Raw genomic sequence first — 26160 nt, forward strand, 5'->3', positions numbered from 1 at the left:
CATGGTAAAGGATAGTTGCGTCATGTAATTCACATTTATTTAGTATTATATACATTCACACGTATGTATAACCTTAAAAATACATATATGTACAAATGCAAAACTGACTGCAGAGACGGAGTTTTAAATTTTATAAAAAAAGAAAATACTTTTTGTTGTTATTCAAGTGATGATTTTTAGTGTACGTATACAAAGTAAACATTTCAAACAGACAGTATTTCAAAACCTCTTCCATATATACACACGATATTGCCATTGCTGTTAACATAATGTATTCATATTCATTAAAAAGATCTTTATTCACTGAATTGTGATATTTAATGTATGATGGTGTCTTACTTGTCAGAAGGCCACAAGTCCATGCCTTGTACATCTGTGACAGAAGTGAATACTTCAGATAGTACCTTCACGGATAAAGCTCCATCGGACCACCAGTAGCTGTAGATAATAACTTGCTGGTCTATCCCCACACTGCATATCTGATCATTGCCTTTAAATTTCAGACCTGTTGATATATATCATTCTCAATTCTTATGATCAATCAGCGCTTTCGGCGCGTATTTCATGTTCTTTATTTAAAAGTTTCGCTTCAATATTATATACCCGCAATTTGTGAGTAATGTGTGGATGCTGTGCTCCATTTAGACAATATTACAACCGACAATATCTCGTCGATTTCTGAAATTTGGAAGCAAAGAAGATTGAAGAGATTGTCGTCGCCACCGGTGACTAAGAGATACTTGTTTTCATCCGAGTATTTTAAATCATAAGAATTAATTCCCGACTGATGCAAGCTGAATTCTGCGAAAGGTGCATCGTTGAAATTTACGATATTCTGATTTTCCAAATCGGCGTCCTCATATATTGTCGAAACCACATCGGTAAGATCGAAGAAATGTAGCATTCCATCGGTGGTCATTGTCAGTACGATCATTTTACGCTCATGCGACAAAACATGCATCTTCAAGATACATCGATCTATATATTTGGTAGATACTTTCAAATACGTATTGCTTGTTTTGATATCATATATAAATATCCTATACAAGAGAAAGAAACATTATTTTATAATCTCATCATCGTAGAATACTTGATAAGTAATTTATTAATTTACCTCAGGTATCCACCTGCACATGCCACAAATATTAATACGTGATTCAAGCTTTCGGACGGATAATACGCGTAAATATCCATGTAACGCGTTTCCGGTTCAACGACGTAAGAGTGCTCAGTCTCTTGCCAAAGTTTCTTACGATATTGATCTTGCCCGTAGAGCATATGGGATTTAATATCGAAACACGATAGATCTACGTTCGGCGATGACTTTCCGTTACGCTTGAAATTCATCTGCCAAATCTTCAGTTGCGCTCTTCCTCCACCGGAGAACACCAAATGCCTGCTACTCGACTCATCGCTCAATTTAACAGTGCTTATACATCTTATACCTGAAAGATGACCGTCGTAGACTCCTAAATTGTGAAAGACACCAGAATCACTTCGAGATACTTGGGAGATACAGCTGACGCGAAGAGTGCAGTCTTCACCGCCAGACACGAAGATATCCTGCGCACCCAAACTCGCGATTCGTTGAAGGCAGTAAATTTCTTTTACGTGAAACCCATTCTGGAAAGCATAACAGGGGTACAGTTGCTGTCCGCCTAACAGACTGATCTTACGTACTTGTAACAACGGCAGTTTTAATGATCTCAGAGGATAATCGAACACGTAGACCTGCTTATTTCGTATGTAAGCAAAACTGGCCATATTATTCAATATCGTACAATCCCACGATCTATGACCACCGCCGCAAGGAATTCTGACCAACAGCCTTTCCTGTGGCAAGTTGTATATTATAAATTCCACCTAAAAAAATTATCACGAAATAAATGTTTCTTTCAGCTTCTTATTTATATTTGGCGTGTATCGAATAGCAAAGCCATACCTCTTTGAAACCTAATACAAGTAAAATACCGTCCATTTTTAACGTGCCACTGATCCAGTCCATTGGCATTTTCTTCCTATACAGAGTCATCAAGGAGTTTCTGTTCTCTTTATTTAATTCATAAAATCTCAACATCCCATCGCGACCAGTCGTCATCAACTTTCCTTCCAACATGTCGAAGGATTGAACTCCTATTTTACCGTGGACCTTAATGAGTGTTTGACTAGATTTCTTGATGTTTCCGCTCTCGTTTTTTAATTCAAATATATATACGTTTCCAGTTCTATCTCCGCATACTAACAAGTCTTCGTATATTGTAGCGGCAGTTAGCCAACGTTCCCGACTAGGAGGTAACATGCACTCTGCCTCTACGTTGGTCGTACCTGAATCAAATTACCAATAGTAACAAGATACATCTTGAAAGTCTCTAAGAGACTTCAGCATAAATGTGTGTATTGAACGCACCATTGATTGTAAAATTAAATATTCTTAGAAGACCATTCGCACCACAGGCTATTAATGTGTCATCTCTCAACCACTGCAAAGAAAAGATTTGTGATTCCATTATTCTCTCTTCAAGAACCTGATGCAGATGCCTGGTATTTGTATTCGTATCAATAATCTCTAAAAGTATACTTGGATTGAGTGACAAATAAGATTAGAGATTTTATAAGTATACACTTTTATAAATTATTAATAATTTTTATAGATAATATGATAAGAATCCTACCTTTATATAAGGTCACATATCCATCTCTAGATGCGAAAGCGACAAAAGAGCGACACGAGGAAACCTTCATAATACAATAATTGCAATATTTTTCCAAATATAAAGAATCCTTTGGCGTAGTTTCATCTTTGTTATAACAGAATAAGGTTCCTTTTTCGTTAAAAATCAAAATTGTACCACTGTTCAAATATGATATGTATTTAGGAATATCATGCGTATTATCACTAGCTAGAGAAATTATTTTTGGACTGTTGTAACATGCGGTTGGCCATACACACACAGCTCCATCAGCTCCACCCGTGAATATATTTTTATCGTCTTCAGACGTGTCAATACTCCATATGGGTGCTCCATGATGAGCATAAACTTTATTAAGTAAATTACCTGAGAGTGACCATGTACATATGAGTGAGTCCTGAAATAATAGAAAATTAATATGTAGAAAAAAGCTTGCACTTTTCGTATAATTTAAATCTTACTTCGCCTATTGTTATAACAATATCATTCCTAACAGTAGCTCTCCAAACTCTTGCTGTATGTCCATACATTGTTTTCACCAACACTACTGTTGCTGCCTGCCAGTTTATGTTACCATTTTCAGAGCTCTTGTTTCCAATTACTTTCCATAATCTGACAGTTCTATCATCAGATGTGGAACATACAAAATGAGAATATGGGTCAAAAACAACAGAGAAAATCACACCCTGAAATAAATATATAATATAATATATAAAATAATATAAAATTTAATCTGAATATATAATATAATCTGAATATATAATATAAAATTTTATCTGAATGTTCTTATTAAAATATATAATTCCTAAAAATAAATACTGACCTTGTGTCCCTTCAAGCGATGCAAAACTGGTACACTTTTATTATTGTCAAGATTATTATCCACTTTCCATATTAAAATTTCTTGAAACACTGTTCCACTAAATATTACCAAGTTTTCTTTCAATGTTCCCGATATAGATCCACCATAGCTACATATTAATCAAGAAAATTATAATTTCTCAAGCAATATCTTTGCAAGCAGTTGATTGACGATCATGAAAGGATACAGTATACAATTTTCTTTACAGTATATAATTTGACAAGAATTTCCAGATATGTCATACAAAGATATATAATTATGGGCGAACAAAATTGCTAATTGCAGTTGTTTCTTAACTGATATCCATTGCAAAGCAATTATCCAATCATTGAATTCATTGTTATTTAGTTTTTTAAATCTGTACCAATAAATTAAAAAAAATATTATATGTCGCATATATAAAATTAATATCATATCTCTCTCTCTTAAATATATTTACGTTACTGCTTCTTTTTGCTTAATAATATCGCAGATAAATATGGATTTAGCACCAAATACAGCCAATATATTATTTGGTCCCACGACAATCCCGTGTATATTACTTGGATATAAACAATTTAATTTACTTCTTAGTTGATAAGAATTCTTGTCGTAAACGTAGAGCGTGGATCCCATGCCTATAATTAATAAACCACAGCTTTATAAATAAATCTAACAGTTAATGATATCTTTCAATCTTATTCTGAATGAACTAACCTGTAAGCACGAGATCATCTACGCATCGAATAGCAAGGACGTTCGTGCGTAACAGCTTGGAAATCATTTCTCTTTTTTTATTGTATTATTTTATATCATACATAAATCCAATCAAAATGCACTAACAATCTCGTTATCACCGCATCTGTCGCGAATCACTTCCGCGCCGACTTTTCGAATTGCGTTATTTTTGCTCCGCGTAAACACATCACGTGCGTTCGACCGAGAGGAGGTTATGTTCTCTCGGCTGAACGGATGTGTCAGACGTAACATGGGTTATAATTTTGGAGTGGATCTTCCTGTAAATTATGCCGTGGCATCGGTAGACGATCTTATCGGAGACAATAGGCGGAATATACATTTACACGCAACATAATCGGTCACTCACGTTGTCGATAACGGTGAAATTCCACGACGAGCTTCGCTCGAACGAGAGAGTATGTGGGTGTTTGGTTATGGTTCCCTGATATGGAAAGCGGACTTTCCATACGAGAAGAAGCTGGTCGGTCACATCAAGGGATATGTCAGGCGTTTCTATCAAAAAAGTCCTGATCATAGAGGAGTGCCTAATAGGGTAGGTTTTCTCAATCAGAATGCAGGCTTGTCTCGAGTCGGTCTTCTTCATGATCACAATATGCTTGAAGATTTCGTAATGTTCACATTTTAAAGGTCACGCATCTATAGTTTATCTCCTCTATCTTGCTTACGCAGCGTATTACTGCTATGTAAGGACTGATTATGCTCGAGGAAGAACGCACTTATAAACTATTAATTATTTTCTCTCTTCCTGTCAAATATAACGTTTACCCTTTTAGCCTGGACGCGTGGTGACGTTGCTCGCCTCTACAAGTTCCGAGGATGAAGTATGGGGACTCGCGTACAAGATATCCTCTGAGAACATAGACAACGTGGTGAATCATTTGGATTTTCGGGAAAAAGGTGGCTACGAAAAGAAAACCGTCCTTTTCTATCCTTGCAATCCATCTAAGTATATCCAAAGTAGCTCGAATGCTGATGTCTCCTCGAATGATCCATCGAAGACAAGTCTCTTGTCGGCTTCTTTATCGACCACTACGGAAGAAGCATCGTTCTACCTCACTATATACATAGGTGACGAAGAGAATCCGAACTACGCCGGTACGGAAAACATAGACATCATCGCGAGACACATACTTGTTTCGCGTGGTATCAGCGGCTCTAACACGGAATATCTTTATAAATTGGCATCCGCCATGCGTGCAATAGCACCTGGCGTACAGGACGAGCATCTGTTTGCCCTTGAAAAGATTGTCAAGCAGTTGGAAAAGGAAAGGGAGAACGAGTCACTGGAGTTGGATCAATTTCCATGTAATCATACAAGCATACAATAGGTGTATTCAAATGTAGGAAAATGCGACGTTAGGAACCAATTGCATCATCGGTCGGTGCTAATGATGATTAATTTATTTATTCTTTCCTTCCTTCGTTCCTCTCCGTCTAGATTATATATGATTATAGGTATCATACATATCATAATGTCATATGTATGATTATAAAGATTATGTATAATTAGGTCTATACGTACCAAACCACTGTAGACTAATTTTAGCACAAGTTTAAACGTAGCTTCAATTAATGTTACTTAATCAAGATTGTTGATGCAATTGGCATGCAGATGAAAAGACAAAATATCTTTTGCACTGTTCAATGCAATAACAGAAAAATTTCTCCATTAAAGAGAGAAGCTAAGAAAACACATTTCTAACAACCAACGACGAAAAATAAATTATCTTATTTATCAATGAAATAAAACATATTTTCGTATAAGGTAACCGTAATTCTTATTACACTGCGGCTTGATAAAAATCGTATCTCTCGCATTAATACTTGGACGACAGAGATAAAATTATACATTTCTACAATTACTTTTAATATATATAATTTATTGCTTTTCAAATTTGCAATTATCTCAAGCGATAGTTTATTATAATTATAATAATCCGGTATAATATAATTTTTACAAACGTTTGTATTAGAGTATAAAATTTTCCGAGATGCATACGATTTTGTTGGCAGATTTGAAGTTGCCGCCAGTAGGAACTACTTTTGGACGCGCGTGCGCATACGACTGCAATGATCAGCTGAATCGGCGCAATAACAGGAGTTGGGGAGGGAGAAAGGAGGAGGCCATTTCTTATTCGACCAATTGTCAGTCCATGTAGTTCCTACGTGGTTCTGTTTTTCCTCCCGGACCGACGATCAAGATACAGGGCCAAGATTGGGTGATTCGCTAAGGTGAAGGCGTTTCGGACGCATCCGGGTGAGTTTTCGTCGTCAATTTTTCCGCGTTTCGTCAATTCATCAAAATGGCGATTAATCGGAAAAAACGTTACTCTCAGAAATGTCTCTTGGACGTTTTGTTCGGTTGACTTGAGTCTTATTGAGCTACACTTTCTGCACTTCCTTACGCTATTTATCTTTTTCTCCCATGTTTTGACAGATATTTATTTCGCTTTTAACGTGAAAAAGCTGATTAAATACGGCTCAAACGATTGGCTTTTAAAGTGTCCTTGACTTCAATCGAATTCCATCAGCCATAGACGAGCGTTTAATTTGTGTTTATTTTAACGTTTACGAGGTTAAGTCTACGCGGGTCATTGTACTTAGGCAATTATATTACATAAACTGTTGCTGCGTTTTCTATTTAGCTCTTCGTGTACGATGTAATCGTTTGAATAAACAGCCAAGTCAGAGTTTACTCATTTAGATTCGTGCTAAATGTCATGAAAACATACGGAAGTAATATCAATTTCAATAAAACGTCGAAAATCTCAATCTATAGCAAGAGAACCTTAATTAGTTAGAAAATCGACCCTAACTTTAATGGAGCAAACGACAATAATAACAACGAGAAGAACGCAGAAACAAATGCCATAACAATGGAACTACTCGTTCCAACAGCCCAATCTATGTACCTCCTGCACTTGAAAATGAGAAGCTCGGAGACGTTGAAGAAACAAAGTGCATGTTAGTATCCCTATATAATGGGCCAATATCATAATTTCAAAATAAACATTGAACATTTTGTCATACATTATTTTATCTTGATCAACTTTTATTCTCCTTGCTTTGACGTTAAATCTTCAAACGCACTATGTAGGAAAACGGAACGGTCATGTCTAGGAACAAGAAAATTAAACGCAGAAAGTGTAATCAGTAGATCTGTTATACTTCCGCGACGCAGTTTGAAATTCGTGAGCGAGCAAGAAAGAGAGAGCGAGAACGCGCGAAAGAGTGAGTGAGAAAGAAGTAGCGAGAGGGGAAGGGAAGGGAATGGGTCGAAGGACGAGGAGAAAAAGAAGGGAGGAGAACGAATAATCGGCCCGCGTAAACATACGATCCACATACGATGACTGGCATCGAGTTAAAAATATCACTCGAGGACGTGACAAAACTTGTCTTTTTCCAACTTGTTATTTTTGCCATTAATTTTCGTGCTTCCCCTCTCAAACATGAAGATCACTACGTCTCGATTGACGCTGAATTCAACGATATTTATGTGCATCCATGGACAACACAACTCTAGCTCCTGCTTATAAAGTGTGAATCGCGCGAGTCTCGTTTCCATAATGCAATTTATAATCATCCTTCCCCGATAATTGTGAAACGAACCATCGTAACGGTGTCACAGTGTCAACGATCATCTTGCATGTCTTCTCTCTTAGTTTTCTAATTATATTTTATCGTTATATAACTATTATGCATTACATACATCCAGGTTACTTGATTATTACATGTAACTATTATTAGCACGATTATCGTGCTATTTCGCCGTACAATTGACGCTTTGCTATTTTCAATGAGAATTTCTGTCTTATTCCGGCTAATTTTATCGCTGTTTGAAATGTGCACGAGTCAATTTTTCGCTGCACGATGCTGCATGAACGTTGTTACATGTTTGTATATTAATATTAATAATAAATATTAAAATTTATAAGTACGTCAGACTGTGAAATTATCTTCACGGCATATATTATCGTACGCGCATTATGAGCCGTTGCGAAATGCGAGCCGATATAAATTACTTCAACGGGAAATAATTTTCGAATCTATACCGGGGTCGATAGTCACCGTCGTTATTTGGTCGCAGCGCGTATTACGTCTTTCCAACATGTGTAACATGCGAAGATCGATAAACATTTATGTTGGCCCGCGCGGGTGCGTTGAACTCTTGCGATGCATACGATGATGACGTAACCTTTAACCTTAAACGACACAAGTACTTTATTTGGGCAAAGCGAATGAAATATTCGCGTGATGTAATGCGCGCACGTCGCGACGATAAAAATTTGCGTTTACTACGAAAACGTTTGCAGAAAAAAACAAAACTGATCGCAAAATTAAATTGCACATGGCATATCAGTTTTATTATATTTTATATGTTTTATTTCCACACATTTTTTTTCTTTACAACTTTTTTCTTTACAATTGTTACAAAGCTCGTATATAGCGGCATCGTTTCTCTCCTACAACGCATACATTCTGGAATATTCTAGATAGCCGTTTTATCCGCGACAGGAGAGATACAAGCTTTGAGTATCGCGTCCCTTTCCTCTTTCCCTCCCGCACATGTCATTGAATTACATGTTTCAAAATGTCACGTATTTCATGAATGATCCGTGTTTGCCCAACACGATAAAGAAATTTCATCGACGTTCGGAGTCGATTGCGGAAGGTGTGACACTAACTACGACCTAAACTATAGGTTGATCTCTGACCCATGATTAATATTAAGGCTACAATCGCCATAACCATAGCATTTAGTCACGATTCGAGTAATCGATTGTGTTATCTATCATTTCGCGGTCTATGGTGAAACCATTACGATTCGTCATGGTATATTCAAAATGGAGGCCTATTAACGTACGTATTATTGAGTTGTCTTGTTTCATTCTATTTTATTATCACTTTAAACGATTTATCCTTATGGAAAGCGCGTCAATAGTGGCTCCGACTGAGGCATTCTAATCGGTAGAAGATTTAAATTGAAACTAGTGGAGCTCGTATTGACGCCTTCTTTGTATCGACGTGATCAGTCGATGAGCAACAACATATTAAATACTGTGAAGGTCACAACGGTGACCTGTACTACGATACAACAGCGTCTCATTAAGATACGCATCAAGTATAATTAATTGCAATGTGAAAACTCGGTCATGCGGCCAATGGAGTGCCAATGAAACGAGCCGATACAATTAAACGCTAATTCGCGGTAACACGTGTTACTTAAGCCCCGAGGCTATCAATCGAGACGATTAATGAAATTAAACTTTGCGCATGACGCAAGTTCGCTCGTTCGGGCAATTCTCGTTCTGCGACTGCTCCAGAAACATCCAGTGGATTCCACGAATGAAACGCACGTTCTAACCTCGCGTGAGCGCGGGACACCCGTTCACGATTCTCGTCCCTGGTAGGTTCGGGCGGCTTCGCGCGCGCTCGGCCGCTTCCGGAACAGCGGCCGTTGCTCGCGTCGACCATACTATAAACGACGTATTTCGCGAAGTCTCGGATCAGTCACAATTCGGCAGGTGGGTCGTTCGGTTTCGCGTCCGCGCGTTGCTCTTTGCTGAAATCCGACCTAACAACAACGGGCACTGTTTTGATCTCGCGCGGAGCCAAAGAAAAAAGTTAATTCGACGACGGAGCGCATCCGTTAAATTGATGCGCGGCGCACACGTACATATATACACACATACACAGTCAACCGCGACAAAGAGCATTCCCACCGAGTGCGTAACCCCCGGGAGTGCCAACGTTATCACACACACACACACATCGAGCTATATAAAACTCGACGGACGTTCCTTGAGGAAGAATAGAAAGGAACCGAGTGATCAAACGTAACCCTTGAGACTGACGTAGGATCTAGGAAAGCAACGTACTTGTAAACAACGCGGGTATCCCTTTTTACTTGCGCTCAAACGATCAACAGTCTATGTCAGTGCGCGAAAGTGCCATCCGCAACGGGCGCTCGTGATTTTGACAGTTCTCGCTTGTTACATCAGCCGAGAACTTGTCGTCGGTGCCTTAATCAACGACACACACACACACAAAACAGTCTTTGTTCGAAACGGACGAGAGACCGCGTACTTCTGTGATATATGCAACACGGCTGTTTTCTCTTCCCCTCTTTCCCAACACGTAAGTAGTTTACTCTCGCATTTACGCGCTCTCTTGGGGAACGAATCGCGAAAAATGTTACTGCGTCGTTAGCGCCGCCGCTTTTACGCCGACGAGCCCGCGTTTTAATTGCGTCAGCTCGGCTCTTATTATTCCGTTTTCGCGTGGGAAAACATATTGTGCGAGACACGCCGTGTGTGTGGTGTTGGTTTTATCTTTACATGGGGGATCGCGCGCACGAGATCTCGCCTAAACGCTCGATCGTCGGAGATAACGACTTCGCCTTGATTCGTGAGATCGCTGAGTTTTTCGCAGTGGACGTTAATCCGGAAGGTTTGTCCTTTGCAATTTTTCCCATCGACCAATACCAGCTAGCTTGCTCGACGATTTTCATTTGTTCCGAAAGAGGAAGAGGAATCGTTCCGGATCATATAGTTCGATGTGACTCACTCCATCTGGAATTTATCACTCCAACTCTCCATGATTGGATATAGAGAGATACTTTGGCGAACGCGTGACCACAGGATTCGTGATAACGTACGAAGGTGCGCTAGCGAGTTTTTTTTTTTTCCCCACGGTCTTTTTACTGACCATTTTCGTAGCATTCTCGTGTTCGCGTTTCTCCCGGCCGAGAACGTTCGGTTTGCTCCAAAGTCTCGAAACTGGGAGATCGAATCACGATAGATCGTGATGACACACCTGATGTACTGGATAAAACACTTCCTCCGATGTATTTCTCGCGTGAGAGTCTCTTTTTTCAATAATAACGCCGACGCTAAGTTGCTAAGGTCAAAACACGAGTAGGTGTCGGATAAACGGATAAGCAAGATTAGTGTAAGAATTCAAGTGGATCTCTCGTCTTTGTAATATTTTGTAACGAAAATGTTAATTGCGTTGCGTTTGTGAGTTTTCACGTATCATTATGCGTTTCGCATTCTTATCAACGTATGTATTTTGCAATATATGTATTTCCTTTTTCCGAGATGTTATTACGGGAACCGATGACGCCTGCGTAAATTTTGCGTCGTGCATCTTTCCGAGAGAAGATAGCCCGGTGTTGCGTCAGAACGTGCACACGCTTGGTGAAAACAGTCTCGCGAATCGAAGAACGCGCGATGGTGCTGAGAAAATATTTTTCGGCCTACTTCGGAACGCGTGAATTGGCTTAACAGCGTCACGTAGCGTTTCGTAGAACCGATTCTTTACAACCACGGTAATTTGTTGCGTCAGATGCCTGACGAAAGGTGGTCACGAGTGTCCTAATCTTCTTGACCCGTCTTAGTGGTCTGAGAACGTCGTTGGAGTGCATAATGTCCGACCTTATTGCCACCGTTTGAAACTTAATTGACGAACAAATTACTTCAACGATTGACGATCTGGATTGGTAAGGCATTCAATCCGGTTCGGTCGGCCGAAAGTCGCCTTTTCGTGGTTTTTATCCAAAGTCAAATCGCGTACTTTTTCACGGCAAACTTGCGTCGGAGTTCGAGTTAATCAATCTCGGTACTTGAAGAAATTCTTCGTGTAGTTAATCTCTCGCTGTTATTTCGTTTAAAAACAACGGAGGAAAACATCGATATTTTGAATCAAGCTTAATAAATTCATGATATTTTTTGTCTTTTTAAACGGAACTTTCAAAGCCGCACGTGCGCACACAAGCATTGACGTCTACCGTGATATCAGATAAGAAGTGATATTTGACGATTCCGTTTGACGTGCGAGGTTTCAATTTGTTTTTGCTGTTGTGCTCTTGTTTACCGATTTGATGTCGCGTCTATCTTTGTTTTCGATCTGCTGTCGGACGGTGTGACAATTTGGACGCAAATACCGCTGTCTCACCTTTCCTTCGAGCGGATGCGCTTATCGCCGTCGTGACGTCAAATTGACCGATTGACGTGTTGGCTCCGCTCGTTTCGGAAATGACTCGCCTTCGTTCGGAAACATGCACGTTATCTTTTATTACTGTGTCGATCATAACAAGTCCGGCCGCTTTTATGTGCCTTTTTTTACGCAATTGACATTTATAACTCGATATCGTCACCGCGGCTAAATGCACTAATGACCAGCCGGACAGGTGACGTGTTAACTTTCGATGCAACTTTATTTTCGCTCAAAGCGGTTATTTGTAAAACGACAGCATTTGCTCGATTTATCGTCAGACCGCGCGAAAGTCGAGTGAGGGAAGGGTGAATGTGACGGAGCATGTCCAATCGCCATTTTCCAAGCGTCGTATAAAATTTAAACTTCACTCCGAAGGCTACGGCTTTTGGTTTTATCAGTGGGTACGTGTAACCCTCTCCGACTCGATCGCATGTCTCTTAGCCGTGTTTATTCATCCGCGAATATCCTGCGAATATTTTTTGCGACGTTAGCCTTCGTCCTCTCGCTTTCGAAAGCGCGCTTTAATTTCGGCCGTGATGCCGATTCCCTTTCTTGTTTCCCCCCCCTTTCGCTCTCTTCCTCTTACCCCTCCCTTTCTCGTTGTACTTCGATCGTCTTCATCCTCGCGTTTTGTTGCGTCTCTTCGGAGCACATCAGGATAGCGCGCATCCTTGAAACAGGTTTTCTGGTGCAATACGGGCCACGCGTGTGCGCGAGCACGTAGCGTTTCGTTTCTATCGGCCGTCACTGAGCGTGCTGAAAAAAAAAAAACCGTTAGTAAGAATAAAAAGGCGCCGGCCTTGCATAATTGCGAGTCCGGTCACGCGTGACTCGGCTATTTCAGTGACGTGGGCGTGAGCGGCGGAGATCTCCGCGCATGATGTCAAATCGCTGTGCGTGCCATGTGCAGGCGGGACTCGCTTTTAATAAACGTTGTTATTACTGCTCTTGTGGCGGTTCCGCCTGGCTAATCGAAACGCTTTACGGCCTGTCGTTAAAGGACCGTTTTGTTGCCCCGGAAGTGTGATATCTAGCGGTAGAGAACCGGAAAATTGCGAACACCGGTCCGGCGGCTTTTAAATATCACGCGATAAATGCAATTAACGCGTCGAATGCCGCGCTGACTTAACGAGATGTCTTCCCGAGATTTCGCTCATTAGCGCGTTAATTGCCGCGTTTCTTTCCATTGGTTGCACAGAAGCTCAACTGATGCGATAAAATTATTAAAGATAAGGTAAAAGAGTGCAAATTCTCGAGACGTATATGTTTTTTTCTTATCTCGTTTCATCGGCTTTCTAATGACCGTACAGATTACTTCTTTCAGACACATTTAATTATATCTTGTACGCAACTAATGAGACGCGGTAACGCCGTAGCTGTGCTAGTCATCGATGACCGTCACGATATTAAACGAGTTAAATGTACGTTTGAGAGTCGTCAGACATTCCCTGTAGACACAATACTCTGAGGTGAGGGAACAATGCCACTTGTTGGCAACGTATAATCTCTTGTAGTGGAGACATCCAGCGGTGTTTGCGGACGCGCGAAAGTTGCCTCAAGTGAGGTTCTCGCTGTTTACAGATACAAGGCTAGCCAGCTGCGCCATTCTTGTTGTGTGACTCCTTCTCATCAGCCACACTACACATCTCCTAGTGGTCAGGTTATAGCTGGGCCGTTGTTGTAGTTAGCTGTTGGTGTCACACACTGCAGGAATGGACACATCGGGCTTGCCTGTACCGGATGCAATCCACCCGCTGCTCGAACAACTGCATGAGGCCCTGTTGCTGGAGGTTAAATACCAGCCCAACCTCCATCAATTACCTACTACGACGCAGGTAAGGGACGGAGTCCCTTCTGTGCTCGACACTCTAAGCCCCTCTTAGCGGAAGAAATTACCTTGAAATTTCAAGAAATTTCAGTGAAACGACTTCATTAGACGCTTCAAATTCTGCTACCTGTAATGTTACTATATATGACTTTAGACGAGACCAAATTTAACAAGATGTTTAAAATATTTGGTTGCCTGTAACATCAATAATTAACTTGATGAGATATTTTTTCCTTTTCAGTAGGGTACTCTTAATTCGGGGGGCTTTATTAGGGACAGTTTTAACAGAGCCCCGCTATATTTACCCACTTATTAATAGCGTTTGATAGTCATTTAATGACTAAGCGGTGTTTACACGTTACAGAATGATGAGATAACCATCGGCGCCCGAGACGGATCCGCTCACGTGTTAAGATGTCTGAAAGTGTGGTACGACTTATCATCGGACGTGTTCTTCATGGCCATCAATCTGATGGATCGCTTTTTAAGCAAGATGAAGGCGAAACCGAAGCACATGGCTTGTATCAGCGTGTCCGCATTTCACATTGCCGCCGTCCAAATGGCGCAGTCTCTAGATGCCGATCACCTGGTCTCTATCTCCCAGTGTAAGTGCACCGGCGGCGATCTGAAGCGCATGTCGGAACTGATACAGAACAAACTGGAATGGGCGCCCGGAACTCAGCCCACCACCACGTTGACCTTCCTGCATCTGTTCAACGACATGTTCCACACGGTGGCGTCGCAGCTGGGTGTCGGTGACATATATGCCAGCATTGTCACGGTAAGTCCTGTCGAATGTTTGTCAGACTTGACTACCTCCCCGGGGACAGAAATACGTCTTAGAAAAACATCTTTGCTAATGCCGATTTAATTTGTTTGATCTTCTAGTATGCATAGAATGCGAGCATAAAATTGGTCACGCTCAGTTTTCGCAGCGTCGCTCGAACCGCGTGTTTACAACCGTCGTCATTTTCAGGAATTCGAGCTGCTCCTCCGTTTGGAAATGGTTGTTTGCGACGGTAATTGTGCGAGTCTCAGGCCTTCCGAAGTGGCTTTGGTGCTGCTCTGCACTTATTTGGACGCCGCAGTTAAGCGATTGGATGCGAACGCGGACACCACCGCGGCGCCGATCGACACTTCATCCTCGCACAGTTCATCCGCCACGCAGGATCAGATAGTACGACTCGTGCAGTTTGCCGCGGAGCTCAAGAAGATATGTAAAGTAATCGTCGATGATGTCTTTCCGTCGTTAATTTTTCAAGTTATTTTTAACTCACACATACGTGCGCGCATAAAGTAAAATACTTTAACCGCCGTAATTTATTGCTCAGACATGTCATTGTTAATTGTTATCCTTAGTAAAAGATTTATACGCATAAATGTATAAATTCATTATAATCGCGTTTAAATTGTTTATTCGATCACTGCTCGTATCTCACGTTTATTTCGTTGTTTAGATCTCAGATGAGAGTTTCTTTTCTACTTACGAAGCGGTGGACGCTATACTGAGCAAGTATAACGCTCAAGAGCAAACACCGCACAGGCAGAGGCTAGTCTGGAGACTGTCATCGCGCACGGCACGCGTTTTACGCCCGACTGATAAATTAACATCCGTTCTGCCGGCCATCGCGGAACATGCTCCGGTTCCTTCTCCGAGCAGAATCAGGTATTTGCTATTACTCAATTATCATCATTAAAAAGATTTGAATTATATCTACAATTGTGTAACATGAAATCTTATACTTCTTTTTTCTTTTTTTTTTTTTTAAAGGAAAAGCCGAAAGTTTACTCGACGTCATGGGAACAAGAGACGTTAATCTGTGACACCGTTATTATTCTGAGGTATGATCGCAGCTTCGTACGAATCATTTTATGAATATTGAATATTTTTAACCGAGAGGATTTATTTCACAGGATCTAATGAACTCTCGCACACTTTTTCTTTAGAATGATGTGCTCACCCTTCGTTTTGCTTTCAGGACGCGGCACTAGCAGTTGAATGTCCATCTGATACAGCGAGCAAAACCAAGATTCGTTTTCTACTCCAGTACAAAGATCAAAGTTTGGCTTGAGAGTACAAACATCGATTCACACATCACGCATAATTGATTTATCTCAGATATTTCGTTTGTGTCGCCCGCTGAGATGTACATACTGGTGAAATGTAAGTCCATTATCTCACTGTGTTAATCTCAGCTCACGTTTTCATCGTATCATACAAACGCATGCACATATTTTGAAGTATTCTCGCGTACCTTCTAATATTTTATAAAAGAGACAAGATTTAAACTCCGTTCCGGCGGTAAGATCGAATATGCTGGTAAATGGGAAGAGGGAAGATAAGCGCTGTGAGAAACGGAAGAATCAGCTGTTGAGTTCATCAATCGAGAAACATTGAAATTAATGTGATACAATGTCCATTATAGTTAGCGTACCTAGTAGTATAACTAACACAGCTGAAGGTATATATATATATATATACATATATATATCTATATATTTGCAAAATGCGTTAAACGAGAAAAAAAATATAAAAGAAGAAATATGAATAAAAAGAAACATTGCGAAAGTGTTGAGAGACGTATAATGGAAAAACAGTTAAAAAAATATATATATTATAAAGATAAGTGGGTTGAATATATACACACGAGAGTTGCTAAATGCGTTAACTTGCGTTTGTTAGCTTCGTCAAAAGAGGAAAAAAGGAAGAAAGAAAAGTGAGAAGATAATGTTTTCTCAATGAGTTCTCAAAGAATATGCACTTATCTTCTATCATCGCACCATCCTAGCTACCATCTAGCGAAGTGGCCGACGTGGTAAATACGCAGGTTGGATGTTACACCGAGCGAATTTCTTGATACACACGTTTGAGATAAGTGACGAATGAGATGATGAGACGAAATTCATTTAAAAAGTTTCGAGATATCCAAGCATGTAACTCGGAGTGTTTGAGGCGAATTTCGCTGTAGAACTCCATGCATAAAAAAGGAGAGATAATGCGAATTTATTTCGGAAAAGCTATCTTGCTTTCTTTTATATATGATTCGCATCACTTGTTTCTTGTCTTTGTTGTCACTCGAATCTGTAATCTGAAATTGTCTCGCACACTCTGGGACTTAGGTCGCGGTAATAAATGAAATTTTCATTACCGATCTTGAAGGTTACGATTATATCGCATCTAGACTTGCGTCACAATAAATGGTAACTTGCTCACAGCGCGAGAGAGTGTCAAGGGAACGCACGCGATGAAAATGCTCTGATCTATCGCCATTTATTCGATAGTGTGATTCTCACTATCTCGAAAAGCAAGATGCGAGTTGTGTGATTAATATAAGAGATGTGTGTGTGAAAGAACACATGCGTCGTCAAACGACGCGTTGTTCGCGAGCAGCCTCTGCTCGATAAAAAAAAGAAAGCTAAAGTATGTTAAATGTCTTCAGATCTTTTATTCGTATTTTTATATTTATTTCTTTCACGCGTGCCGACTTGTATCACATATTAAACAATATCGTAACGATATATCGAGGATCGTTTGATTTTTAATGAAGCAAGACAAAAGAAAAAAAGCAGCTACCGTTTGAATGGTTTTTTTTTTTCGATCTTAGCCAGTTCACGCTAGTCATAAGTCGTACCGTACTTTCATCTGATTATGATCTGTGGAAATACATTTTCTTTTTGTCCCGTGACAACCTTATCAATACACCGAGCAAATTTACTCCACGAAGCTTTCTGTCTTTTTTTTCCAGTTTCTTTCTCTTTCTCTCTATGTATCATTCTCTGTATTTTTTTTTTTTAATGATGCATCAGGCACCACGAGTATTTTTGAGCAAATTAAAAACGAGCCAAGAGATGCTCTTAACGAATTCGTAACGAGAATGTAATGCATTCGTATAAAAACGAAATTACGTGTCTCGAGACGAAACTGATGCCTGGCGGAGAAGATGGGGAGAGACAACTTTTTTGCAATTGCAGTGTAGCCATTCATATTGATGAGACTGCTGGAGCGAGACACGAAGAGCTCGAGTCCTCTAACACTGTGCGTTTTGAACGAACTGTAGCATCGTACAAAGTGTCCTCTTCTTTCCATGGCGAAAGAAGAGAGTTATTTTATGCTAATATTATTTTCGATGTATCACTTTTTATCCAAGTAACTATTTTCCTCAATTATTTCAAAGAGCACAAATCTTTGCTCGTCAGTATTATATGCTATACGTGTTTGAAATACTATTTTAATTCCATTTTATTATTTATTATTTTTTTTTTACTATAATCATGTATCATTTTCTAATGTATTTACATAATAGACTATAACTGCTCATCGCAAAATTCGTTATAATATCAACGATGATTATAAATGCCACGTTTCTTTGCGTAGAAGTAGTTTTAACATAAAAAACACGCAAGAGATGTGCAACAGTACATTTGCATTTTACGAATTGCTACACGCGAGATGTTTGTCTTTCCGGAAAACGGTATTTGTCTCGTAACTTTAATTTATTTCTCCCTTAGTATTTTTCCGGTTCATGTTCAATGTAGCGCGTATTCATATGGTCGATGGAATGTTTTGAATGGTCAAACTCTGTAATACGGTATTTGATAAGATTCACGTTATCGCATTACTGTTGATATGATACTAGATGAATCGATAATCATATTGTATTGTACGTCTACGAGATATCATGTACCGCAAAATATCATTCACTCTCTCCTCTCATCGTATAATAATCATCGTGTAAACGAAAGTGAATACAGGTGCTTTTTATCTGTATCTCACGCAACTCTAATTGTGTAGACTGTGTACAAAAAGAGCAAAAGACTCTTAACCATCGATCGATCCCAAAAGATAAAGGCAAAGGAAAGCAAATGAATTCCGAAAGTGATTTAAATTTTAGTACAACTTTACTTTGTAATTTTCTCAATACTCAGATTATAATTACGTATATTTATATAAAACGTTTACGATAAGTAGGGTAACCAAATGAGCTGACGCTACTTTAGGATTTTCAAATGGTTTCTTCTGCGATATTGGAAAACTAGGGACTAAAGTGATGATAATCACGCAGAGAGAGACGAAGAGAATCGTTTATAATATGAGAAATCATAATTTATTGTATTTAAAAGAAACGGCGAAGACGTGTAAGAAGAGAAAGAGGAAACTGCGCCTCGCGTATGTGCTGTTACTTTATATCATGATGAAAATCGAATTTGTAATGCACAAAGTCCGTTTATAATAAAATTATAGAAGGATATTTGTAACGAGCGACCAATATTTCTCATCGATTTTTATGACAATCATCTCCATATATATATATATGTGTGTATATTTTTATCTTTTATTATATCCGTATAATAACATAAAAACGATATTTTGTCAATTTTTAATTTAAATTGCATATTTGTTTGCAATATTAACCATCTAACGGTAAAGTTGGAGTCGGATGCGACCCCACGGTTCATTTATCTTCCAGCGTGCACTATTTCTCTCTTTAAGAAATGTTTCATGTTCTTATTTACTACTTTTATCCATTTTGGATTGATTCCACATTGATTCCATGAAAAATGAAACAAAGCATGGGTTCGGATTCAACTCTACTTTCTTGGATATGTTGAAAATCTACCTTACCGTTAGAGGGTTAAATTGTATATTTTTATCAATAATTACGAATCTTGTTTGCAATGCTTATCAATTGAGTACTCATGAAAGTTCCAACTTTCGTCGGTAAAGTGTGTGGCGCTTCGTTAATAGATGTAGTCGCCATTTTGTTATCTAGCTGCATATGATGCTGCGCTATGATGCGTGTTGCTTTGCGATGTGAGTTTCGATAGTTTTTACAATTTTGAAAAGGTTAACGCTAAAACAATTTAGTATTGCAAACATCGAAACGTAGATTATGGCGGAATATTTAGCATCAATTTTCGGAACCGAGAAAGACAAGTAAGGAGAAACTGTGTTAACGATTTATGGACAACATGGAGAAGTGTACCGAACATTCTTGAGGTCTTTTCTTATATTTTTAGGGTAAATTGCTCCTTCTACTTCAAAATCGGTGCTTGCCGACACGGTGACAGATGTTCACGAATTCACAACAAACCTACATTTAGTCAGGTACGTGTAGATCTTCGTAATAATTAGGACGCTTTAACCTAACATAACCTAGTCTGATCTAGATTCAATGGAATTACAGGGAATTAAGTCACTATAATTCGACCGTATATTATATTGTGTATTTAAGAGTTTATAATTTTATTTTGTAGACATGTCTGCTTCAAAATTTGTATGTAAATCCTCAGAATTCTGCCAAGAGTGCAGATGGTTCTCACTGTAAGTTTTAATCACATTTCTATATAATTGTAACTCAATTTATGATTATTAATATTTGGAGTAATCACGTAAATTACCTTTTCACAGTGGTCGCAAATGTATCTGACGAAGAGATGCAAGAACATTATGACAACTTCTTTGAAGATGTTTTTGTTGAATGTGAGGATAAGTATGGAGAAATCGAAGAGATGAATGTATGCGACAATCTGGGAGATCATTTGGTCGGCAACGTATACATCAAGTTTCGAAGAGAAGAAGATGCGGAAAGAGCTGTGAACGACTTGAATAACCGTTGGTTCGGCGGTCGTCCAGTTTATGCCGAACTATCTCCAGTCACAGACTTCAGAGAGGCTTGCTGCCGACAATATGAGATGGGGTAACATACAAACTTTCCATTTGTTTGCTACAAAGAAGGGGGAATTCCTCAAGTTTTCCATTGTTTGCTACAAAGAAGGGGGAATTCCTCAAGTTTTCCATTGTTTATTTTTAGTGAATGCACACGATCTGGATTTTGTAACTTCATGCATCTGAAACCTATTTCGCGTGAGCTGCGTCGTTATTTGTACAGTCGCAAGAAAGGCGGCAGAGGCCGATCAAGGTCCCGTTCACGATCACGTGGTCGCGATCGTAAACGCAGATCACGATCACGCGATAGACGATCAAGATCCAAGGATCGTCGAAAGAGAGACGACAAAGGTAGAGATGGTAGGTCCGGAAGATACTAATTATCGAAAAGTGCGTTTATATGAGTGTCCACTGCGAGATTCTGATTTGAGCCACATTGTCTCATTTAACTATGGGATATACGTTAGTTTTGTGAATGTATGCACGTAATTGATACAAATCAGCAGTTTTTAGTAACAGTTATTAGTTAATCCAAACAATTCACTCTCAGTTTCTTGGAAATGAGTACATTTACAAGTTGGTAAAAAAAAATTATATATATATATATATATATAAATTGTATAAAAATATTTCTTACATTATTTAATTTCAATCGTTTGCTGAATATTGATGTAAGTAGTATGCGTCGAATTTTACGTTGCAATGATGAAATAATTAATATAACCATTTTTGGGTGAAATAAAAAGTACATAAATAATTAAACAATATGCATATTCCTTGTATGTACGACCAAATGACGGAAATAAATAAAATGTGTAAGTATAGAAATATATATATTTCGTTTTTCGCATTTAATTCTCATATAAACGATCGAACTTAAATATATCGTGAAAATCGATGCGTACGCAGCGTTATATGTTTATATGTATATGGCGAAAGGTCTACGTATATATATGCATTCTGAAGATTACACTCGTTGTGTTCTTCGGTGAGGAGAGTAATTTTAATCGTATCTTATCGATATTGAGTTACTTTCTTTCAGAATGTAGATAATAGTAATATTTCCTTCCTCCAAACTTTCAGAGATGTTCTAATTCTTGTATAAAGTAAAAATTATGTCGTAACGAAATCACTTTATCGAATATAATTACTTCAGCTTTTCTTCATGAATGTTCACTAAAACATAGTCTGGTCAATATATTAGGCGCCGATATACATCAGGACGTACTTAAAATTGTACGTATCGTAGTCGCGTAAGAAAAAAAGAACAATTATATCAATGAAAAATATGTTGAAAGGGAACAAATGAATAAAAATGAAAATTTCTGAGCAATAAGGAGCGTGTCGAGCTAGCGTGTAAACGCTTAAATAATTAAAAAGAAACAAATTCCTTTCTCTTGCTTTTCTTTCATTTTATAAAAAGATAATAGGTTGTACATGTGAATATCGTTGACAGATTACAGCCATACGTCACACGAATGTAAGTGGTTAAATAAAACTGTTTCACGAAAGAATCATACATTTTATAGGATTTAAATAAATTATTCAAAATTTTTGCGTTCCTAATTTACAAATCACGAGTCAGTATACACAACTGCGGTCGAATCCAATAGTTAAATGTGTACGTCAATGCTGCGCGTATGAAATTAATGATATGCAAATAATAATGATACGCATATGAATGAAAGAGAAAGAGAGAGAGAGAAAGAGATGCACGCAGTAATCGTTATTATAACATATATCTATATAGATATTGCTTCTTTTAGTTGAAATTTCGAAGTATCATTAAATCGTTTGATATCGACGCATATGTAAATTACGTACGATATTTCCTCAAATATGGATGTAACATTACATCTCTATATTTCTAACGTACTGTCACTTTTTCTTTTTTATAAGTTATAGTCGTTTTTTAGGTTCCATCGCAAAGTAAAAAAAATTATTCCTGAATTAGATGATAATTCACGAATTGCTACATAATGAGTCGCATTACGTGTCATCTTCGGACATTGACGCCATAACAATAATCATATTCGTATTATGTTCAAATTCTTTCATCTTTTTTCTTTTTTTTAAATAACTATTAACAAATTTCTATAATATTACAGTGTAAAAGTCATCAAATGTTACTAAGATGATACAATTGAATCCGACGGAAAAAAAAGAGACGTATCTCTGTGGTTTATTCTCATTTGAATTTCTCCAAAATATACTGTATACAATATTTTACTTTTACTTATAAATATATACAGTCGAGTGTGAGTGTATGCACGTGTGTAGGTGTATGTGTGTTTGTTACACGAGCACACTAGACTTCGTTCGTTCTTTTTTTTTCTTTATTCACACGACACGAGATTGAGCAGTGCGCCACACAGTCTAGCTTGCTATCTTTATCTTAAAAAGTACGCTATGTTTTTTCTTTTTTTTCTTTTTTTACCCGTGTAACTTAACTTTATTTCCTTCCTTGCGACAGTATAGTCCTGATGTTTCAAATATTTTGAATCTAAGCACAGAGGTATTATTCGATTAATTAACTCGTCTTCTTAAAACGGTTTATAGCTTTAGTAACCTCTTTCTTTCTTGCTTTTTATTCTCCTCGTCATTTGTCTCTTCTTCTTTTTCTCCTCCTTTTGCATCGTTCTTATCGTCCTGCACCTCCTCCTCTGTTTCCCATTCATGCCCGCATGTCACTTACCACATTGTGAAAATATTTACATGGTTTGGATTAATAATTAATGATTGCGGTATAATTGGATTCAGTAACTGGATACGCGAGATCAATGTTTAGGGGGGCTAATCGGCGTAGACAATAAACTGTTGATTGTCCACATCCGCAACTTCAACTTGGACAAACTGAGGCTGTTGAAGTTGGATCTGTTGCACTTGTCTTCCAATCGCGTTTCGTGACCTGAAATCGTACGATACGATTGAATTATTTAATTGTGATATACTCGACAATAGTTTACTCGATACATGTTTTCAATGTTACATTTTTCTTTTTTACATTGACATAAAATGAAACCTTTCCTATTCAGAATTTCATTGTTTTTACATGTGGTAACGTTTTCTTCCTTGTTCTTATGAACGCTTAATCTGCTCCCAGTTTTAGTTTAGTTAGCGATCGGAAAATGAGCGACTTACTTAGCCTTGGCGTGCGTCAATATGTGTGACTTGAGGTTTGTCGACTGCGCGAACTTTTTGCTGCATCCGTCAAATGGGCAAACGTACGGCCGATCGCCGGTATGAATTCTAACGTGAGTACGTAGGTTGAAGTCTAGGCTGAACCTCTTGCCACAGCCCTCGAACGTACACTGAAAAGGCTTCTCGCCCGTATGCACCAACTGATGCCTTTTGAGTTTGGAACTTTCAACGAAGGCCTTACCACACTCTGCGCAGACATGCACACGGGGCCCATGGGTATGTAGATGTTTGCGCATTGCGCTGTTATCTCGGAACATTTTTGTGCAACCTTTGTGCGGACAAGCGATAGTACGTTCTATACCATCCATGGCCGGTGGTTTGCGCACCTTCAGCTTATGGCCGGGGCGTGCAAATTCCGCCAGCTGTTTTGGATCCGACAGATCCAACCCGGGCATCCCATCGGATACAGAACTACCGGAGTGACTGAACTTGGCATTGGACTTGCCGCTCATGTATTCCGTATAATCTGGATCTGGTTCCGGATTCGAGCCCTCATCTGAAATAAAGTCACTGTATCAGGTTTTGTGATGGAATATTTCCTCTCCTTAAATTAAGTTTGGGTAATTGTGAGACAGTTATCTGAGAATAAGGCTATTCTTGCAAATTTTGTGTTCGAACCTTGCTATGTAACTTTAACACAATTACTGTTGCTTGCGAATTTGTCAGAACTTTTGTTTTTTTTTTATAAATGCAAATATATCAAGTTTTTCTTTGAATTATTATAAATTCCAAAAGTCTGAGAGAACATTTATATCCTATTTTAATGGGTAAATATTTGAAATGTATTTTACAATTCCTACATATTACACAATTCCTATTATTTAAATTTTGTATTTAGAGAAAATGCACTTTTATATTACTACATATAAATATTTCGCAAAATCTTAAAATATTACAGCCTTATTCTGATAAATAACATACCATCAACGTGTTTTGGATTAGTACACCCTGTATATATATATACACACATACTCGTGAAGCAGCATAGAGCAGAATGACGTCAGAAGCCAAAGCGTTGCTTTCACAATGCTCCGCTTCGACTTCCTCTCTCTCTTTCTCTGATGTTCTCCGACTCATTGCAATCCACAGCATCTTTCTTGTCGAGATGCCGCGGGCTTGCTCTCGAAAAGTGAATTCATCAACGACAAAATGCCGCGGGAACGACGACTTCGACAGTGCCAGCGGACGTCGAGTCGTCCGACGCGGGCGTGAGATCGCCGCTCGTTCGTCCGTCGCCATTGCTCGGAGTGACGGGCGGGCGATCAGCCACGTAAAAGAAGCCATTTTCAAAATATGGCTGCCCCCGTGGCCAGCGTAATGGCGTTCACGCGATCAAAACAAACAACGCGGCCTGTCAAGCCGGTCGGCACGCCGATCCGGCCCGCCGTGGTCGATTTTCCACGAGAGAGGATCGCGCGCGCGACACGCGACGCTGTATCGATCAGGGCATCGCACCGGAAGTGCGTACCCGCCCGTGTGTGTGCGTGCGGTGTATAACGACGACGAGAAGTATGCAGGAATGACTGTGAACGGAGCGGTCGAGCGACTGAACAGGCGGGAAGACAGCTCTCACGCCGGAGACTCACCGTCATCTGTGCCGGATGCCCACATCGTCACCGAGAATTCTCCTTCGAGTGTCTTGATCTGTACTTGCTTCTGCTCCCACTTCCTAGCCTTGGTCTCGGTGGCCATCTCGCCGAAGATCGCGTGGTCAGACGTGCGGAAGCGCGTGCCGCCGCTTTTGCGCGCCTTCTTGGCGGCCTTGCGGGACGGCCCCGGACTGGACTCCACATAAATGTCGTTCTCCGGCACCGGGATCTGATCGTACACGCTGAGCGGGTCCGTACCAACGATCTCCTCCTGCGTCTGCAGTATGATTTCCTCACGGCCTGGCTCCGGTAGCGGTTGTAGCGCTATCATCGGCTGCCCGTCCTCGCCCTCGATCGTCGTCTCCACCGTCTCGCACGGTATCTCCACCGGGATCGCTTCTATCTCCACCTCCTGGATATCCGGTTGAATCTCCACTTCGGTTATTATGTCCGAGGACGCCATATTAATCTCCGACGACGCCATGTTAAGGAATCAAGATGGTCGTCCGCACACAGCCGCGGGGTGGCGAGCGTCTGCCCCATGTGACCCCGTCATGTGATCAGCTGAGCGCTACCGTCGCTCCGAG

The 26160-nt window shown here is 39.5% G+C and overlaps 5 protein-coding genes across 8 annotated transcripts; 3 read left to right on the forward strand and 2 right to left on the reverse strand.

The window, feature by feature from the left end:
* Window positions 1-34: 34 nt before the first annotated feature.
* LOC106740965 (WD repeat-containing protein 6) lies at window positions 35-4338 on the reverse strand. Of its 2 annotated transcripts, none has more exons than XM_014612492.1 (13): window positions 4249-4338; window positions 3992-4169; window positions 3740-3910; window positions 3514-3661; window positions 3152-3376; window positions 2673-3087; window positions 2408-2566; window positions 1943-2325; window positions 1681-1863; window positions 1115-1623; window positions 604-1040; window positions 340-505; window positions 35-258 (listed from the first exon to the last, which is right to left on the reverse strand). In XM_014612492.1, the coding sequence occupies exons 1-13, from the start codon at window positions 4313-4315 to the stop codon at window positions 204-206; spliced, it is 3096 nt and encodes a 1031-aa protein (XP_014467978.1). In that variant the 5' UTR covers window positions 4316-4338; the 3' UTR covers window positions 35-203. The 2 variants fall into 2 exon arrangements, with proteins under 2 accessions (XP_014467978.1, XP_014467979.1); XM_014612493.1 differs by lacking the exon at window positions 35-258 and having other exon boundaries at window positions 414-505; window positions 604-678; window positions 830-1040.
* A 139-nt stretch (window positions 4339-4477) lies between these two features.
* LOC106740967 (putative glutathione-specific gamma-glutamylcyclotransferase 2) lies at window positions 4478-6059 on the forward strand. Its single transcript, XM_014612495.1, has 2 exons — window positions 4478-4822; window positions 5064-6059. Exons 1-2 carry the CDS (start codon window positions 4688-4690, stop codon window positions 5616-5618), a joined length of 690 nt encoding a protein of 229 aa, XP_014467981.1. The 5' UTR covers window positions 4478-4687; the 3' UTR covers window positions 5619-6059.
* Window positions 6060-6370: 311 nt separating this feature from the next.
* Window positions 6371-19365, forward strand: LOC106740973 (cyclin-G2). 3 transcript variants are annotated; one of them, XM_014612506.1, is made up of 8 exons: window positions 9776-10428; window positions 13613-13757; window positions 13870-14123; window positions 14481-14897; window positions 15093-15338; window positions 15574-15782; window positions 15888-15958; window positions 16096-19365. In XM_014612506.1, the coding sequence occupies exons 3-7, from the start codon at window positions 14001-14003 to the stop codon at window positions 15931-15933; spliced, it is 1041 nt and encodes a 346-aa protein (XP_014467992.1). In that variant the 5' UTR covers window positions 9776-10428; window positions 13613-13757; window positions 13870-14000; the 3' UTR covers window positions 15934-15958; window positions 16096-19365. The 3 variants fall into 3 exon arrangements, with proteins under 3 accessions (XP_014467989.1, XP_014467992.1, XP_014467991.1); XM_014612503.1 differs by lacking the exons at window positions 9776-10428; window positions 13613-13757 and adding an exon at window positions 6371-6547; XM_014612505.1 differs by lacking the exon at window positions 13613-13757.
* Window positions 19366-19868: 503 nt separating this feature from the next.
* Window positions 19869-21944, forward strand: LOC106740950 (splicing factor U2af 38 kDa subunit-like). The gene is made up of 5 exons (XM_014612447.1): window positions 19869-20051; window positions 20135-20222; window positions 20372-20438; window positions 20526-20814; window positions 20929-21944. The coding sequence occupies exons 1-5, from the start codon at window positions 20008-20010 to the stop codon at window positions 21161-21163; spliced, it is 723 nt and encodes a 240-aa protein (XP_014467933.1). The 5' UTR covers window positions 19869-20007; the 3' UTR covers window positions 21164-21944.
* Window positions 21600-26150, reverse strand: LOC106740948 (transcriptional repressor protein YY1-like). The gene is made up of 3 exons (XM_014612443.1): window positions 25571-26150; window positions 23925-24480; window positions 21600-23691 (listed from the first exon to the last, which is right to left on the reverse strand). The coding sequence occupies exons 1-3, from the start codon at window positions 26055-26057 to the stop codon at window positions 23577-23579; spliced, it is 1158 nt and encodes a 385-aa protein (XP_014467929.1). The 5' UTR covers window positions 26058-26150; the 3' UTR covers window positions 21600-23576.
* Window positions 26151-26160: the final 10 nt, after the last annotated feature.

The sequence above is a fragment of the Dinoponera quadriceps genome, unplaced genomic scaffold (genome assembly GCF_001313825.1).
Source record: "Dinoponera quadriceps isolate SergipeBrazil2010 unplaced genomic scaffold, ASM131382v1 scaffold397, whole genome shotgun sequence".
Classification (NCBI taxonomy): domain Eukaryota; kingdom Metazoa; phylum Arthropoda; class Insecta; order Hymenoptera; family Formicidae; genus Dinoponera; species Dinoponera quadriceps.

Excerpts from the sequence above, each read along its gene's own strand:
- LOC106740965 (XM_014612492.1), bottom strand. The coding sequence starts at position 4,315 with ATGATTTCCAAGCTGTTACGCACGAACGTCCTTGCTATTCGATGCGTA. Across the intron at positions 3,088-3,151 it reads TTGTTATAACAATAGGCGAA|GACTCACTCATATGTACATG; the intron begins GTAAGATTTAAA and ends CTATTATTTCAG. Across the intron at positions 1,624-1,680 it reads TAAAACTGCCGTTGTTACAA|AATGGGTTTCACGTAAAAGA; the intron begins GTACGTAAGATC and ends TATGCTTTCCAG.
- LOC106740967 (XM_014612495.1), top strand. The coding sequence starts at position 4,688 with ATGTGGGTGTTTGGTTATGGTTCCCTGATATGGAAAGCGGACTTTCCA. Across the intron at positions 4,823-5,063 it reads ATAGAGGAGTGCCTAATAGG|CCTGGACGCGTGGTGACGTT; the intron begins GTAGGTTTTCTC and ends TTACCCTTTTAG.
- LOC106740973 (XM_014612503.1), top strand. The coding sequence starts at position 14,001 with ATGGACACATCGGGCTTGCCTGTACCGGATGCAATCCACCCGCTGCTC. Across the intron at positions 14,898-15,092 it reads TATATGCCAGCATTGTCACG|GAATTCGAGCTGCTCCTCCG; the intron begins GTAAGTCCTGTC and ends CGTCATTTTCAG. Across the intron at positions 15,783-15,887 it reads CCTTCTCCGAGCAGAATCAG|GAAAAGCCGAAAGTTTACTC; the intron begins GTATTTGCTATT and ends TTTTTTTTAAAG.
- LOC106740950 (XM_014612447.1), top strand. The coding sequence starts at position 20,008 with ATGGCGGAATATTTAGCATCAATTTTCGGAACCGAGAAAGACAA. Across the intron at positions 20,223-20,371 it reads ACAAACCTACATTTAGTCAG|ACATGTCTGCTTCAAAATTT; the intron begins GTACGTGTAGAT and ends TTTATTTTGTAG. Across the intron at positions 20,439-20,525 it reads GAGTGCAGATGGTTCTCACT|TGGTCGCAAATGTATCTGAC; the intron begins GTAAGTTTTAAT and ends ACCTTTTCACAG.
- LOC106740948 (XM_014612443.1), bottom strand. The coding sequence starts at position 26,057 with ATGGCGTCGTCGGAGATTAATATGGCGTCCTCGGACATAATAACCGAA. Across the intron at positions 24,481-25,570 it reads GGCATCCGGCACAGATGACG|ATGAGGGCTCGAATCCGGAA; the intron begins GTGAGTCTCCGG and ends ACTTTATTTCAG. Across the intron at positions 23,692-23,924 it reads TTGACGCACGCCAAGGCTAA|GTCACGAAACGCGATTGGAA; the intron begins GTAAGTCGCTCA and ends GTACGATTTCAG.